The sequence below is a fragment of the Sapajus apella genome, unplaced genomic scaffold, assembly GCF_009761245.1.
Source record: "Sapajus apella isolate SASKATOON/1434 unplaced genomic scaffold, GSC_monkey_1.0 scaffold42, whole genome shotgun sequence".
Taxonomy (NCBI): domain Eukaryota; kingdom Metazoa; phylum Chordata; class Mammalia; order Primates; family Cebidae; genus Sapajus; species Sapajus apella.
Window position 1 is genome coordinate 114,939 of NW_022436982.1, and position 15,757 is coordinate 130,695.

Sequence of the window (15,757 nt, forward strand, 5' to 3'; positions counted from 1 at the left end):
CTGAGGCAGGAGAATTGCCTGAACCCAGGCTGGAGTGCAATGGCGCGATCTCGGCTCACCGCAACCTCTGTCTCCTGGGTTCAGGCAATTCTCCTGCCTCAGTCTCCTGAGTAGCTGGGATTACAGGCACGCGCCACCATGCCCAGCTAATTTTTTGTATTTTTAGTAGAGACGGGGTTTCACCATGTTGACCAGGATGGTCTCGATCTCTTGACCTCGTGATCCACCCGCCTCGGCCTCCCAAAGTGCTGGGATTACAGGCTTGAGCCACCGCGCCCGGCCTACCTGGTTAGCTTTTTAAATTTTGTTTAGAGACAGGGTCTTGCTATATTGCCCTGACTGGGCTCCAACTCCTGGCCTCAAGTGATCCTCCCTCAGCATCAGGAGTAGCTGGGATAACAGGAAGGAGCCACTGTGCCTGACAAGATGGTGGCTTTTGACTAGTAGGGACTATATACTTGAGTGTGCCATAGAATCACCTAGGACACTCTTTGAGTCAGTAGCTCAGACTACTGAGCTCCATTGCCAGAGATTAGCATTTTCAATAAGATCCCTTCTAACAGTTGTGAATGCCACAATTTGAGAAATTCAGGGCAGGATGACCTGGAGTATGTCTTGGCCTTACCTCTGCCAGTGCAGTTCTGGGAACAGTCCTAAGAATTCTCCCCTGGATGGCCATGGGGTGGCAGTGTGCACCCACTTTTTTAGCTAAAAGAGGCTTAGTTCTCAGTTGGCTATTTCTGGGCTCCCAGAGTAGTGTCTGCCCCCACCAAATACAGGAGTTCCTCCAGTCTGTGGTCTGCCTTCTGCAGGAGCCACCACTAATGTAGGGGCTCCCAGAGTGAAAGACAGGCACACTACCTGGCAGTATGTGAGGTAGGTATGGCCAGGACTAGGGTAAGGCAAGAGAGGTGCCTAAAGTGCACTCACTCCCAAAGACCCTGCTCTTGCCTTCTTAACTTCTGTACCCTACACACCAACCGTGCCTTACCCTCGTCCTGGCCCTGTTCTGAGCATAAGGCATAGGTCACCCCTGCTTCTCAGGATTCTTGGTATATTCAAAATGGAAGAAACATGGTCATAAAAGTTATATATTTTAACATTCTATGAATACAAATCCAAAAGACTACAGGTATAACTGCGTGTGGAAACAACATCAAAAGTCAATTTGTGACTGTGGAGTCCAGGTAAGTTGGCCATCCTGAACCCAACCCTTCACTGCCACTACCCTTGACTCTTCACCCTCACTACCACTGACTCTTCACCCTACCACTATGTCAGGCGTGGTAGGCCCTGGCTGGCACCTCTCCATTGACCCCAGGTTGCAAAGCCATGCCTCCCTGGGGGACTCCTTCCACTCTGTAACCCACCTCTGCCTCTAGGGTCACAGCCCACATCTGTCAGGGATGCCCCAGCTTACCCTATTATTCCCCCCAGACTTCCACAAAGGACTAGTTCCCAGGACCCTCCCAATCTCTGCTGCTAAATCCATTGGTCATGTCATAGTTCTCCACTTTGTGTGTGTGTGTGTGTGTGTGTGTGTGTGTGTGTGTGTGTGTGCGCGCGCGTGCGCACCAAGATTGATTTCTTCATTTCTTGCATTTGAAGTACTCTTGTATGACATCCTTGGCTTGAGACTCCTTGCCATAGTCCTTAACTACTACATAACTGCAACCAACCACTTTATGGGGTTTCCCCTCTCTGTCAGTTTTAGAGGCCGGCCCATTCCCCGAGTTTCTTGTCATCAACCTTAATTAAGTTGATTTGGTATTCAGCACAAAGGGCCTCCACCAACTTGACATACATAGGCTCATCACAGTTGGATGCAAGCGCACAAAGAAGGGCTTGGCGTTTGTCTAAGGCTTTGGCAGCTTCGCGAATTCCACATGCTAGGCCATTGTGGATGAGGGCAGTCTTCAGCATCTCTTGTAAAGCAATATTAATGTCCATTACACTTCCAGCAGCAGTGCCTTCCTCAGCCATGGCAGTGGTTTATGGGTTACAGGTGGAGCCGAATCTTTTTTTTTTTTTTTTTTTTTTTTTTTTGAGGCGGAGTTTCACTCTTGTTACCCAGGCTGGAGTGCAATGGCGCGATCTCGGCTCACCGCAACCTCCGCCTCCTGGGTTCAGGCAATTCTCCTGCCTCAGCCTCCTGAGTAGCTGGGATTACAGGCACGCACCACCACGCCCAGCTAACTTTTTGTATTTTTAGTAGAGACGGGGTTTCACCATGTTGGCCAGGATGGTCTCGATCTCTTGACCTCGTGATCCACCCACCTCGGCCTCCCAAAGTGCTGGGATTACAGGCTTGAGCCACCGCGCCCGGCCGTGAAGCCGAATCTTGAACACATCCAAGCCTGTGCCTTAGTTCTCAACTTTCATTTTATACCGGTAATCACTCTGAAGGCACTCTTGACTTCTGGGACACTACTCTTCCTTAATTGCCTGCTTTACTGGATTCTTCCCTTTTTTTTTCTTTTTTGTAGAGACAGTTTCACCATGTTGGCCAAACTTGACCTCAAGTGGTCTGCCCACCTTGGCCTACCAAACCACTGGGATTACAGGCATGAGCCACTGCCCCCAGCTGCTGGATTCTTATCTTCTCATTCTCTGACTTCCTTGGGCTTAGTCCTCAAACCTGTTCTCTATTTACACCCCTTCCCAGGTGATTCTGTGACTTTGCCATTTATATATCTTGACTTCTAAATTTTTGTCTCAGCCCAAATTTCTTCCCTGAGCACCACAGTTGGAAATCCTACTGCCTTCATCTCTACTCAACATCTCCACTTGGTTGTCTAATAGGTAGCTCAGACTTGAGATATCCAAAGCAAACCGAATTCTCCCAACCCCACACCACCAGCACCCTATAGCCTTTACTGTGTGAATTAAGGGCACCTCCATTTATCCAGCTGCCCAGAGACATTTTGGACACGTCTCATTCTCTCACATCCCACATCCAATCCATCATCAAATACTATTTTTTTTTTTTTTTTTTGAGACGGAGTTTCACTCATGTTACCCAGGCTGGAGTGCAATGGCGCGATCTCGGCTCACCGCAACCTCCGCCTCCTGGGTTCAGGCAATTCTCCCGCCTCAGCCTCCTGAGTAGCTGGGATTACAGGCATGCGCCACCACGCCCAGCTGATTTTTTGTAGTTTTAGTAGAGACGGGGTTTCACCGTGTTGACCAGGATGGTCTCGATCTCTTGACCTCGTGATCCACCCGCCTCGGCCTCCCAAAGTGCTGGGATTACAGGCTTGAGCCACCGCACCCGGCCATCAAATACTATTTTTATATGCAGAATATATCCAGACTCTAACCATGTCTTCTCACCTCCACTGCCCTCACCCTGGTTTAAGACACCAATGGCCACTTAACTGATCCTCATGTATGCATCCTGTGTGGAGGGTTCTCCACACAGCAGCCAGTCAGACTTTCACTCTCTGCTGAGACATATCCAGTGACTTTCCATCTTGTTCTATCCTTTCCCTCCTTACAAGGGCCTACTCCAAGGCCCATTTCCTCTGACCAGACATTCCAACCATTCACCCCTTCAGCGCCCCATTCCAACCTAGTGGCCTCCTGGCTTTTCTTCCGACACATCAAGCAAACTTCTACCCCGGGGTATTTGCACCTGCTATTCTGACTGCAGTGCTCTTCCCTAGGTACCCATGTAGCCATAGCTGTCTTTCTCCCCTCCTTCAATTCCTGCTCACTGAGTTCTTTGACACTTACAGAATAGTATCTCTTGCATGGTAATTTTAAATGCCATCAAAAAATTTTTGATGCTCTGTCCTTGAAGAGGTAAAGCCTAAATTCCTCCCCCTCCCCTTTGAGTGGGATAGACTTACGTACTTTAACAAATAACATTACAGAAATGACAATGTGTGACTTCTAGGACTAGGCCATAAAAAGCATTGCTACCTAAAGAGTCTTTCTTTCTTGGATCATTCTTGGGGAAACCAACTGCCATATTGGGAGGACAGACAAGCAATCCTATAGAGAGGCCAACATTGCAGGGAAACAGGCCCCCTGCCAATAGCCATGCAAGTGAGCCATCTTGGAAGTAGTCAAGTCCCAGTCAAGCCTTCAGATGACTGCAGCCCTGGCCAACATTTTCACTACAACACCATAGGAGAAAATGAGTTCAGAACCATCCAGACCTACAGAATTGTGAGAAAATAAATATTTGTTTTTTTTAAGCTGCTAAATTATGGAGTGATTTGTTACACAGCAATAGGTAACTAATACTTCCCTTTCTGTTCCCCCCAACCCAGCTACATTTTTCTTCATGGTATTTGTCACCATCGGACACACTGTATATTGCCCCCACTTAGAATTATACCATTATAATAGGGAGTTTGTTTTATTGGCTCCTGTGTCCACCAGTGCCTGGCAAAAAAAATAGATAATAAATGTGTTGGATGAATGAAGCATGGGTCTCTGAAGGTCTAGGTCTGTCTCTGTCTCTGTGAGGCTTAGGACTGGACTGTGGGTGTGAGAGGCAGCCTTTTCTTCTCACAGATGAAGAGAGATAAACCAGGTCCCAGTCAGGAGTATTCCTTCCCCTCAGCCCTTCCCAGTTGTAGCCCTCCTGACCCAGACCCCAAAAGTGGATTAACTTTGCTTGATTGATCTAGGGGACTGGGGAGTGACTGCCCAGCTCATTGCCCCTCAACCCAAACCCCACAAAGTGATCTCCTAACACTCAGAATTGGAATTTCCCCAAGCCACTTCCTACCTTTCCAGGAAGACACTCTCACCGCCTACCTTTGTCCAGGCACCTCTGAGCAGCCAGGAGAAGCTGTGGTGGGGAGAAAAGGAGCAGGCAGAGTGCAGGGGTCCTGGGATCACTATCCTCTGCTCTCCAGACTTCCACTACACTTTCAGGGCATGTCTGTCTGCCTGGCGCATTCAGATTCTCCCCTCCCAGCATCAGAGAGGGGGTGACAGAGGCAGAGGCTTGGCTTTGCCCCAGGATAATCACCCCAAACAAAGCTATGGGGGAGGAGGCATCAGTACTGATGGTGATTGGATCACTGGAGCTTCTGGGGGCTGAGGGTTCTGACGGGCCCAGAGGTCTGAAATCTGAGGTGGAGGACACTGGGGGAGCTGAAGATATGAATGGGGCTGAGCCTCAGCGTGGCCAGGAACGGGCTGTAGAGAACCAGGACTTAGTGCTGCGGTAACTGCTGGGCACAGAGGGTGCAGAAGGGGTGTCGACTGGAGGCAGGAAGAGCAGGGAGGAGGCACTTACCATGGGATCCTGGTCAGAAGAGCTGGTGGTCTGAGCCAGAACAAGCTGAGGCTGAGAGAAGTGGACTGATTGGGAGAGTAAAAAGAAGGAGGAAGGAGGAAAAGGTCGTGTCTGGATTCCTGCCCTCTGGGTGTGAGGTCAGGAGACAGTCTCTGGTGCCACAGTTTCATACCTATGCCAGATGTCACCCCTACAGACACCTGCTGTTCACTTACACACTTAACATCACCTCATGGTGGCCCTCACATTTGGTAGGTGGTCCCCTTGGGCACAGGAAGAAACAGGAAGTATGAGGATGCCCAAGGGGAGTGGGGTCCAGGCTGCTCAGAGCAGAAATTCTAAGAGGCCTGCTACTCAGGACCCCCAAATAAGGAACAGCATTTCAGCATCTTGGAATAGTTAGGGGGAGGGTCCAAAGCAGTGGGCTGAGGGGGTCTGGAGATACAGATGTGGGAGTCAGGTACACATGGGTGGAGAATGTGTGTGAAGATGGGTGAAGTGCCAGTCACTGTTGAAACAAGCCTATGATGAGAACTATTGTTTCATTATACTATTCATTCATCTATGTTTGAAAATTTTCATACTAGAGGCTGGGTGTGGTGGCTCACTCCTGTAATCCCAGCACTTTGGATGGCCAAGGTGGGTGGATCACTTGAGGCCAGGAGTCTGAGATAGCCTGGCCAAACGGTGAAACCCTGTCTCTACTAAAAAGACAAAAATTAGCCTGGCCTGCTAGTGGGTGCCTGTAATCCAAGCTAATCCCAGCTATTCCTGAGGCTGAGGCAGGAGAATCATTGGAACCTGGGAGGCCAAGGCTGCAGTGAGCCCAGATCACACCACTGCACTCCAGACTCTGTCAAAAAAAAAAAAAAAAGGAAGAAAGAAAGAAAGAAACGGCCGGGCACGGTGGCTCACGCCTGTAATCCCAGCACTTTGGAAGGCCCAGGCGGGTGGATCACAAGGTCAAGAGATAGAGACCATCCTGGTCAACATAGTGAAACCCCGTCTCTACTAAAAATACAAAAAATCAGCTGGGCATGGTGGCGCATGCCTGTAATCCCAGCTACTCAGGAGGCTGAGGCAGGAGAATTGCCTGAACCCAGGAGGCGGAGGTTGCGGTGAGCTGAGATCGCACCACTGCACTCCAGCCTGGGCAACAAGAGCAAAACTCCGTCTCAAAAAAAAAAAAAAAAAAAAAAAAAGAAAAAGAAAGAAAGAAAGAAAAAGAAAATTTCCATAATAGAACGTCAAAAGAGAAAAACTGTGTATGGCTGTGTACCTGCATGCTGTGGATGTGTGTACCCTGCTGCGGGTGTGCAGTCAGCTTAAAGACCTCTTGAGGTTCTTTTTCGTCCTCTTCCCCGGCTGTAGCTGGCTGTGAGCGTTTGTAGGGTGGTACGCGGGTGAGAAGGTCCCGGTGCGCGCCCGCTCCCAGCGCGTCTCGTCACCATGCCTCGGAAAATTGAGGAAATCAAGGATTTTCTGCTCACGGCCCGACGAAAAGACGCCAAATCTGTCAAGATCAAGAAAAATAAGGACAATGTGAAGTTTAAAGTTCGATGCAGCAGATACCTTTACACCTTGGTCATCACTGACAAGGAGAAGGCAGAGAAACTGAAGCAGTCCCTGCCGCCTGGTTTGGCAGTGAAGGAACTGAAATGAACCAAAACACACTGATTTGACTTGTATGTTAATAAATACTAAAAATCCTAAAAATGAAAAAATTAAAAAATAAAAAGCAAAAAAAGACCTCTTGAGTGTGTGTGAGTGCATAGGCGTGGGTCACCACCATGTGCACACATGTGTGCAAACTGCAGCATGCCTGCAGTTGGGGACAGCTCGTGGGCAGGGCAGGACTGGTCACCGAAAGGGGAGAAGCTTCTATTCTGACCAGACCCTCCACACTCACCCCAGCATCCTGCAGAGGGTTTCCCCTCCTGATCGCAGCCTGCCCAGGCCATTGACACTGTGGTGACCGTGTCAGTGAACGTGTGAGACTGGGCAGCTGTGTGCCTGAACTTGTGACAAGGTGTGTTGGTGTGTGGACCCGGCTGTTTGTGTGTGGAAGCCCAGTGCTGAGTGTGGGTGTCGGAGGCACGACTTATGAGACTGGGCGGGGCTCTGGTCCCCAGTCCGGCGCCGGTGGAGCCCTCACTCTCTCACGACTCCCCCGCAGCTCTCCAGCGCCCCCTGCCCCCCGAAGCTGGCTGGAGGAAGGTGGGAGACACCTGTTGGGGGGTTGAGAGCGGCGGAGCCCACAGGGACCTCTCCCCAAGCGCCCCGCCCGCCCTGTCCCTGACGGGTCCCGCCCCCGTCGGGTCCCGCCCCCGCGGTCGCCGCAAGCAGCGCGGCGAGTGAGCGCACCGCTGCCAGAGGAGCGCAGGGCTGTGGGAGCGCACCGCGGGGACCCAGTCGAGGCCAGGGCCGCCAGGGAGGCGGGCGGAGCAAAGGCAGCGCCGTGGAGACACCAGGGACAGCGGGCCACGCCAGGCAGGTGAGTGCGGCGGCGGGGCGCCCGGAGCGAGGAAGCCGGGCGTCGCGGCTCAGCAGCCTCCTGCCGGTCCGGTCCGGTGCCCGTCCCCACCGCCCTCCATTCTCGCGACTCCTAGCTCCCTGTCCTCTGCCCCTCTCTCCGGCTGTTTTTCCCGTCCCTGTCTCTGTCGGTCCCTCTCTATTTCACTGTCTCTTTCTAATCTCTTCTGTTTCCTGCTATCTTGCTCTTTCCCTATCTCTCAACCCCTGTCTCACTATTTGTCTATCTCCGCCTCTGTCTCTCTGTCTCTGTCCGTCTCTGAGCTACCTGTCACTTAGATCTTTTATATTTATCTCTCGCTCCTCTATCTCTCTTACCCTCCCTGTCTCTCTGCCCAGTATCCAATCTCTCTCCACCTCTGTCTCTCTACCCTGTCTCTGCCTGATATCTCTGCCTCTCTCCATCTTGGTCCCTCTCAAGTCTCTGTGTCACCCCACTTCTGTCTCTCCTTGTCACCCTTTTTCCATCTCTATTTCCACATATCCCTGTCATTGTCTCTGTCAGACATCTCCCTTTCTTTTCTTTCTCTCTCCCTCCCTCCGACATTTCTGATATCTCTTGGTCCCTGTCACCCTCTCTGATCTGCTCAGTCTCCCAGTCCTCAGTCAATGGCCATTTCTGATTCCCTGTGTCTGGTCCTATTTCTGTTCACCTCTAGGAAAGCTATATTTCTGCCTCTTTCCTTGTGACCCCTGCACTTCCCTGAATCTATGACCACCTCCCCTTGTGTTGGGGACTATAGGGCCAGCAGGGCCCAGCATCCATAATTCCCTCCCACACAGGCGGCCCTTTCCTCGGGGTCCCGCCTGGTACCAGGGCCCCCCTCAGCTGGGGGACTGCGCCTGGAAGCTGTCATGGAAGCCCTGCAGAGGCAGCAGGCAGCTCGACTGGCCCAGGGGGTGGGGCCATTGGCACCTCCACGCCCGCTGCTGCCACCCCGACCTCCCCTGCCTGACCATCGGACCCTACAGGCCCCTGAGGGGGCCTTGGGGGAGGCTGGGGCTGAGGAAGAGGAAGATGTGGAAGAAGATGAGGAGGGAGAGGAAGCCGGAGCAGAGGAGGAGGCAGCTGAGGAGAGCCGTCCAGGGGCCCAGGGGCCCAGCTCACCTTCTAGCCAGCCCCCTGGACTCTATCCTCACGAGTGGACCTACGAGGAACAATTCAAGCAGGTAGGACCGACCCCCTTGATGTCAAGCCCTCTCCCCTATCTCCCTCTTCTGGCAAAAGCAGAGCCAGGTGATTAGCAGCCCACCCACCCACAGCACCACCCTCTGCAAGATGAAAAGAGACACAGAGACACAGAGACCTAGAGAAAGACAGAGGGAAAACTGGAGGATAGTGACAGGAAGGGAAAGACAGATGCCTGGCTAAATTTTAAAATTTTCTTTTATAAAGACAGGGTCTCCTTGTGTTGCCCAGGCTGGTCTTGAACTCCTGAGCTCAAGTGATCCTCCCACCTCAGCTTCCCAAAGTGCTGAGATTACAGGCATAAGCCACCATGCCCAGCCAGGTGTAGGAACCTTTGAGGGAGGGCAGTCTGGGGGCTGGTGATTCCAATGCTAGCATCACCCTACCCATCTTCTCACACATCAAGTCACAAGGTCATATTCCAGTGACGAGTGGGGGTTCCCAGTTGCTTCCTCTGTCTTTGGAAATAGAATGGAGGTTGTCACTGCCTTGGCAGGCTGACACACCCCTCCTCTCTTTCCTGTTACATCCCCCTTACCCTGGCCACATGCAAACCTTCTGGGCCTGAGTTCCATGGACAATAGTTCCCAGCCCGTGATGGTCACTTAGCTGCAGTGCGACTAAAGGGCTCCTCTGCAACTCAGAATGACAAGACTTCACTCACAGGGCCTTAATCTGAGGTTCTTTCTCCCTGGAGAACCCTCTGGGTGTCATTCTAAGGACACTACTCAAGGCTGTCGCTATGAAGGTATTACACAGGGCTATGACCCCAGGTATGCTATTCTGGTGATGTTAACTTGTAGGCTGTTGGTCTGAGTATATTCCAAAAGCATTAACCTGTGACTAGTACTCTGGCATTAGCGTAAAACTGAGAGTTTTACTCAGGGCTCTGTTCTGGAGATAGGGCACTAGACACTGTTTCTCATAGGTATAATTCTAGGAGTTACTACTTGAAGAGTGTATGTATTATATGTGAGTATCCATCTAAGACTTAGGGCTCAGTTTTTGTGGGAATGTGGCTCTAAAGGCAGATCTGGGGTTTATTACTCATGGGTATTCTGTTTGTTTTTTACTCTGAGGATTCTTATGGGGATGGAGTGATGGAATATTATCTATAGGTGTTACTCAAGGACTGTTACTCTGGGTCAATGACTCTAGGGATGGTTCCCTTGGCTGGTATTTGGGAGCTGACACAGGAGGTGGGGCGCCAGATGACTGGGAGGAGTTGAGATGGCCTGTGGATCCTTCAAACTCTGACCCCACAGGTCCTAGGTGGTACAGGGCCATTGCCTCTATAGCAGCTTCTGTAGTAGGCAGGGTAACTGCCTCTGAAAGGTGACAGACCAGAAGATGAGCTGAGGGGCCCTGGGTGTCAACCTAGGAGCTTCTGAGCATCACCCTGCCTGAGGGGTGTGTTAGAAGAATCTCTGCCCTCCACCCACCCCCAGCCCTGGCATACAGGGATGTGAACAGCATGAAGTTCTTAAATGAATGAATGAGAGCATCAGATATATGTTTATCTCCTCAGTACGGAATGCAACCCCAGCCTAGCTTCCTTCCTGGGGCTCTAAATGTCCCATGAGGGTGGGGGAAAACTGAGCCCCAGAGGGCAGGCTGAGCCTCCAAGCTCCATCCTGTTCCTCTCTTCCCTTATTCCCAAGATGGGTGGTCTGAACTGCCCAGGGCACCGCTACCAGTGCCAGTCTCTGCATGTATTAGAAAAAGGCACCTCTACCTGCCCTTAGGGGGAAGAGAGCCTAATGCTAATGCCAGGGAGTCCACATTGAGAGCCTACTGACTTCTTCAGCTAGGGGCCCTTGTTCAGGGTACAACCTGAATTGGGGTCCAGGGAGGGAGGGGGGATCAATAGAGCTGTAGAATGACCCCAATCCTTCCCCAGCTGTATGAGCTCGATGCAGACCCCAAGAGGAAGGAATTTCTGGATGACCTGTTTAGCTTCATGCAAAAGAGGGGTGAGTGGCATGACGTAGGGGAAGGGCCCTGGAATTGCCCCCTTACCAGGTTTGAGGAAACCCAGTTGAGTTCTCCCTGCAGAGGCCTGAGCTTGGCAGCACCTGTCCTTTGCCCTCAATAGCGTCTTTAACCTCTGACCCTGCCCCCCTCCTCCACCCAGGATTAATTAGTGGCCAGCCCACTGGCAGGTTAATGAGTGTGGGATCAATTGGGAGGGTGGGAGGAGGAACTGATGGGAGGCTGGCCTGGGGTGGGAGCCAGAACTGGAGAGCTGAGAATGCCTTGGTTCTCTGTCCAGGGTCCTTCCTCCAGCCATGTCTTTCCTGTTTTCCCTTGATTCAGGCAGGGGACACCTCGTGTGCTGTCCAGCAGGAAGGACTAGGATTAGACTGAAGGAAGGACTTCCCAAGGGGTGGGCTGGGACTATATGAGTTGAGCTTGTGGAGGAGGAGAGAAATTCGTTTCCAGGAATGTCAGAGCTGGAGAAGGCAAGAAGGGTCCAGGAGGACATCAGGGTGGGCGGCAGTCCATCACTTCAGCTTCTCCCCAGATTCATGGGACCGAACACTGACTCATTATCTCTCTCTACAAAGCTAATTAACTCACTCAGAGCGCAGCCTGATAAGCCGCTAATTAACTGGCTGCACTGCCCGCCCCCCCACTTTAGTGCAGCTGCTGGCCCACTTGCCGCCCCCCCCCCCCCCGCCCTCACTCCAGCCCCAGCACCCCTTTCGGGTCCCTTCTTCCCTGGGACCCTCAGTTGGGCCCTAAGTCCTTTTGCTTCCCAGGGAGGCCCATTCTAGTTCCAGTGTCCCCCCTTCTCTGACCCTTCCTCGAAGCCTCCCCTCCACTGGGGTAGCGAGTGTGAACCGATCCCAGCACTGCCTGCCCGCCCCTCCCCACTAACTCTGCCTCCCTTCGGTCCCTGCCTCCCACCGCTCCAGCTGCAGGGGAGGGGGTCCCGTGGGGCCGATAATTTTCCGCCATTAATCAGGCCGCAGCTAATTGTTCGGGTCCAAAGGCGCGGCGGAAGGGGACGGGATCGGTAAGGAATTAACTGGGGCCCATCGCTCAGCGCAGACAGGCCCCTTTGTCAGGACTGGACGGCGGGGGCGGCGCGGGCTGCGGAGTCGGCGGGCGGAGGCGGGAGCTGATTCTTCTCTCCCGTCATACCCCAGCCTTGGGCAGCTACTCGGGGGCTGCTGCTTAGGGGTGGCTGGCTCTTCAGCACTATCCGGAAGTCCTTCCTACGATCTACCCCAGGGGACAGCAAACTAAAGTTTGCACGCCAAACTCAGCTGCCTGCAATATAAGAATGGTTTTTACTTGTTTAAATAGTTGGGGGACAAAATTAAAAGACAAATAACATTGCCAGACTGGTGAAATTCGAATTTCAGAGTATATTATTGGAACACAGCCGCGCCCATTCCTTTAAGTATTCTCCATGGCCGCCTTCGGGCTACAATGACAGTGTTGAGTAGTTGTGACAGAGATCACTTAGCCATTTGGCCTTTTACAGAATTTTGCCCACTCCTGGTCTAGCCTCCTGTCCTTCCTGCTAAAAAAGAGGCCCTGGAGCTCGGTGGGCTCCGCCTGTAATCCTATTCCCCCGAGTCTCCCTCTTTCCCGCCGCCCCAGCCCCCCGGGACTCCCGCCCTGTATTAGTCCCCGGGGATGCCGCAGGCAGGGTCTTAGTCTCAGTGTCCTGACGGCAGCCCACTCCCCACCAGGGACGCCAGTGAACCGCGTGCCCATCATGGCGAAGCAGGTGCTGGACTTATACGCTCTGTTTCGCCTGGTGACTGCCAAGGGCGGCCTGGTGGAAGTCATCAACCGCAAAGTGTGGCGGGAGGTCACGCGCGGCCTCAGCCTACCCACCACCATCACCTCGGCCGCCTTCACTCTACGCACCCAGTGAGGCCCAGGGCGCGAGCGGAAGGAAGGGAAGGGGGCGCGGGGTCGGGCTAAGGCGGGGCGGGGAGGGTCCCGGCGGGAGTCGGGGTGTGGAACTTGACCAACTGGGTCGAGCCTCCCACACACTCACCGCCCGCTGTCCGCCCCTAGGTACATGAAGTACCTGTATCCGTACGAGTGCGAGACTCGAGCTCTCAGCTCGCCAGGGGAGCTCCAGGCCGCCATAGACAGCAATCGGCGCGAGGGCCGTCGCCATGCTTACACCGCTACCCCTCTCTTCGGCTTGGCAGGACTACCCTCTCGGGGCGCTCAGGGTCCACCAGTGGGTCCTGGCCCCGCCCCTCCGGCGACCGCGTCCAGCCCTGGCCCGGTCCAGGGTTCCGCCTCCGGCCTGCCAGCGCATGCCTGCGCTCAGTTGAGTCCATGCCCTATTAAGAAAGGTGCGAGGGGAGAACGGTGGAGGTTTAGGGGTCTCTGAGGTTTAGGTGGGAGCTAAGATATGGGAACCATTACAGTGTGGGGACTGAGGTCTAGGAGGCATTGAGCTATGGGAGCAGTAAGGTCTGACGTGCCTCTGAGGTTTGGGGCTCACAGGTTTAGGGGTCCTGAGGTTTGGGGTCAAATGAGAACTGTGGGGTAGGGTAACTGAGGTGTGGGGGCTGAAGTTCAGGAAAAGGTCCTTTAATCACAGCATCTCCGTTCCACACCTGTCCACCCAGTGCTCCTATTTGGATATAGTTTGTGCCTCTTGCGATCTGAATTATTCAATAACCAACAACTAAAAACAATCTTCCAAATTCTCTAGACATGTGCATTGGTCCTTTGGGCTCTAGAGAAACGCTTCAGTGCTTCCAGGCTGAGGCTGTGGGTGGGAAGATCAAATAATGAGAGATTGGTGCATAAGCTTGAGTGTACCTCTTTTGGTCCCAGGCCTGGGGGAAAAGCAAATGCAGAGATGGGTTGGTTTGACCAGGGGAGCTGAATAACATGTTCTTCTAGAGGAGAATGGAATTCCAGCCCCTCGCCTGGCACTGCCTGTGGGCCTGGCGTTGGGACCAACACGGGAGAAGTTGGCACCAGAGGAGCCCCCAGAGAAAAGAGCTGTGCTGATGGGGCCCATGGACCCACCTCGATCTGGCATGCCCCCCAGCTTCCTGCCCCGTGGCAAGGTTCCCCTGAGGGGTGAGGAGGGGCTTCTTGTGAGGGGGCTTTGGGACTGTACACTGAGGGAGGATTGACCCATCATCTGACAGGCGTTAGAGACGGGGCAGACAGATTCCTCTATAGACAACTGTATGAGTATAAGGGTGGGTTTGAAGTGGAATGGGGGCTGACTATAGGAATGAAGCGGGGGGAATTCTATCAATAAGTCTGAAGTTTGATTCTCCAAAATGTGATTCCCTGCCCCCTCCTGGACAGAAGAGCGGCTGGATGGGCCTCTTAATCTGGCAGGCAGTGGCATCAGCAGTATCAACATGGCCCTAGAGATCAACGGGGTGGTCTACACTGGTATGGGTACTACAGGCTGTCTACAGTGGCATGGGGTCAGGGGCATTTAGGCTGGCATGGGGATTTTAGACTTCCTCTACTAGCATGAGGTTCAGGGATATCTAAACTTGCATGGGTAACATAGGATTCAGGGGATTGCTAGACTGGCATGAGTTAAAGGGGGTGTCCACATGGCATGGGATCCAAGGCATGAGCTCTCTGGCATGGGTACCAGGGGATGTCTGCCTTGTCATGGGCCTATGTATCAGTGTAAATATTCCTTGTTTACCTGTTTGAGGGTATCTACATTAGCAATGGAGTCTTTCACTGACCGAAGGAACTTGTCCTCATTGGTTTGTGGCAGGGATACGTGTGTAGTAGTGTTCTAGCAACCAGAACACTTACTTCCATTCCCCTCTTCTGTTTCCATATCCTACCCCCTCCTGCTTGTTTTTGCCCTCTACCATCTTCTCACCCCTTTGCCAGGTGTCCTCTTTGCCCGCCGCCAGCCTGTGCCAGCTTCCCAGGGTCCAACCAACCCTGCACCCCCACCCTCCACAGGGCCCCCTTCCAGCACCTTGCCCTGAGAGGTCCAACTTGAAACACCCAGCCCCATTGCTGAGAGGGGAGGAGACCCCCTGCTTTGATTCTTTCAGGCTGCCCACTCTGGGACCCAGCCCTGGAAGGGAACCACACCTCCCATGCCATGTGGACTTAAAACCAAAGTTTCTTTTGATATTACACCTACCTCATTGAAAAGGGAGGGCACTTCCTCCCTGGCCAATTCCAGCAGTATTTACCAAAGAGTTCTTCCTCCAGTAACCCCCATCATCTCCTCATGTGTCCCCTCTATCAATGCCATCTCTAGGACCCTACCCCTTTGAATAGGCCGTGCTTCTCTTCAGGAACCAAGTGAAAGGTTGGGTTGGGGTATTGTGAAAGAGACATCCCTCAGGTCACGCCTAGACAATAAAGCTGCGATCCCTCCCTCTCTGATGCCTCCTTTCTTGTTTGGGTATGGGAGGTGGGGAGGAATTACATGGTACATAGGCTGCCTTGGGCCAGGGGCTTTCAGAGGGGAAGGCAGAATAGCAAAGTTCCATGAGAATAGAAGAGCTCCATCTCATGAATCAGACAGCCTGAGTTCAATTCCCAATCTGTCACGATCGTGCGGGGTGGCCTTGGGCAAGTCATTTAATCAATTGAACCTTAGAAGACTCCAAAAGTTTATGGTAACTCACAGAGCCTCCTAATGATGTTATCTACGGGAATGGACCTGTCCTGGAATAGTAAGTGTATTTACACGTGCAAACTCAGGGAATAGCGTAGGGAAAGATCTTTGGCACCCGAAAAGCAAAGGTTGTCTTGACAACCAGGCGTTGGAAGCCAGGTGAGGGCTGGGA

At 52.8% G+C, this 15,757-nt stretch overlaps 2 protein-coding genes and 1 pseudogene across 2 annotated transcripts; 2 read left to right on the top strand and 1 right to left on the bottom strand.

The window, feature by feature from the left end:
• Window positions 1-1,040: 1,040 nt before the first annotated feature.
• LOC116565969 lies at window positions 1,041-2,011 on the bottom strand (annotated as a pseudogene).
• A 4,592-nt stretch (window positions 2,012-6,603) lies between these two features.
• LOC116565970 (60S ribosomal protein L38) lies at window positions 6,604-6,973 on the top strand. Its single transcript, XM_032299881.1, has one exon. It carries the CDS (start codon window positions 6,707-6,709, stop codon window positions 6,917-6,919), a length of 213 nt encoding a protein of 70 aa, XP_032155772.1. The 5' UTR covers window positions 6,604-6,706; the 3' UTR covers window positions 6,920-6,973.
• Window positions 6,974-8,236: 1,263 nt separating this feature from the next.
• On the top strand, window positions 8,237-15,364 carry ARID3C (AT-rich interaction domain 3C). Its single transcript, XM_032299887.1, has 7 exons — window positions 8,237-8,959; window positions 10,879-10,951; window positions 12,683-12,866; window positions 13,017-13,306; window positions 13,866-14,048; window positions 14,286-14,375; window positions 14,841-15,364. The coding sequence occupies exons 1-7, from the start codon at window positions 8,645-8,647 to the stop codon at window positions 14,939-14,941; spliced, it is 1,236 nt and encodes a 411-aa protein (XP_032155778.1). The 5' UTR covers window positions 8,237-8,644; the 3' UTR covers window positions 14,942-15,364.
• The last annotated feature ends 393 nt before the right edge of the window (window positions 15,365-15,757 follow it).

What these genes read in the sequence shown, in the direction of transcription:
- ARID3C (XM_032299887.1), top strand. Translation starts at nt 8,645, where the DNA reads ATGGAAGCCCTGCAGAGGCAGCAGGCAGCTCGACTGGCCCAGGGGGTG. An exon ending in ACGAGGAACAATTCAAGCAG is followed by an intron (nt 8,960 to 10,878) that starts GTAGGACCGACC and finishes ATCCTTCCCCAG; the next exon opens with CTGTATGAGCTCGATGCAGA. An exon ending in TAGCTTCATGCAAAAGAGGG is followed by an intron (nt 10,952 to 12,682) that starts GTGAGTGGCATG and finishes ACTCCCCACCAG; the next exon opens with GGACGCCAGTGAACCGCGTG.
- LOC116565970 (XM_032299881.1), top strand. Translation starts at nt 6,707, where the DNA reads ATGCCTCGGAAAATTGAGGAAATCAAGGATTTTCTGCTCACGGCCCGA.